At 57.8% G+C, this 587-nt stretch overlaps 1 protein-coding gene across 1 annotated transcript; it reads right to left on the bottom strand.

Annotated features, from left to right (window-relative positions):
* PPTG_23937 (hypothetical protein) lies at nt 1-431 on the bottom strand (the record flags this gene model as incomplete). Its single annotated transcript, XM_008914027.1, has 3 exons — nt 1-29; nt 62-361; nt 422-431. 3 exons carry the CDS (start codon nt 429-431, stop codon nt 1-3), a joined length of 339 nt encoding a protein of 112 aa, XP_008912275.1.
* Nucleotides 432-587: the final 156 nt, after the last annotated feature.

The raw sequence follows: 587 nt of genomic DNA, 5'->3' as shown, positions 1-587 counted from the left end.
TCAGCGAGCTTCGTCTGGGTAGATTCCAACTGGTGGCGGACCAAGTCGTATTTGCGCTGACAGAAGAGTACATACGGAGACGCAGCGTTGGCCGCATCGGCAAGCTGACGATCTAGATCTTCCACACGACGACGCGAAGCCAGAAATTCGCGACGCAGAGCCTCATGATTCGAGCGAAGCTCGCGCAGTGCCTCAGTCTGGTCGACGGCTTGTTGCAACGCGCTCAGCGAAGCCCGCTCATCGGCAAGGTCCAGCGAAGGATTGGCCAGCTTGACAGTCGACACAACGGCTGAGCCGCGGCGCGCGGCAGAGCGAGAAAAAGAGCAGGGTGAGGACGTGAGGTCGACGAAAGCGACGTTATCTACGGAAGGCACGAGTTAGCAATGGAAGAGAGGCCAACGACGAAAGAGAGTGGACGTACCGGAAGACATGGAGCCGTGGTGGTGCTGACGCCGGAGGCGAGCAAAGGTGCAGACAAGAAGTTGCTGCGGGAGATGAAGATCGGTGAGTGAAGTCCGATAGTTGGTGCTGTGAACTCTCACTCAGGGGACGATTGTGTGGTGGAGTGGGATTCGCAAAATCGCGTT

Source organism: Phytophthora parasitica, assembly GCF_000247585.1.
Source record: "Phytophthora parasitica INRA-310 unplaced genomic scaffold supercont2.58, whole genome shotgun sequence".
NCBI classification, from domain to species: domain Eukaryota; phylum Oomycota; class Peronosporomycetes; order Peronosporales; family Peronosporaceae; genus Phytophthora; species Phytophthora nicotianae.
The sequence above is the reverse complement of the archived record's forward strand: the minus strand, read 5'-3'. Positions and strand labels throughout refer to the sequence as shown.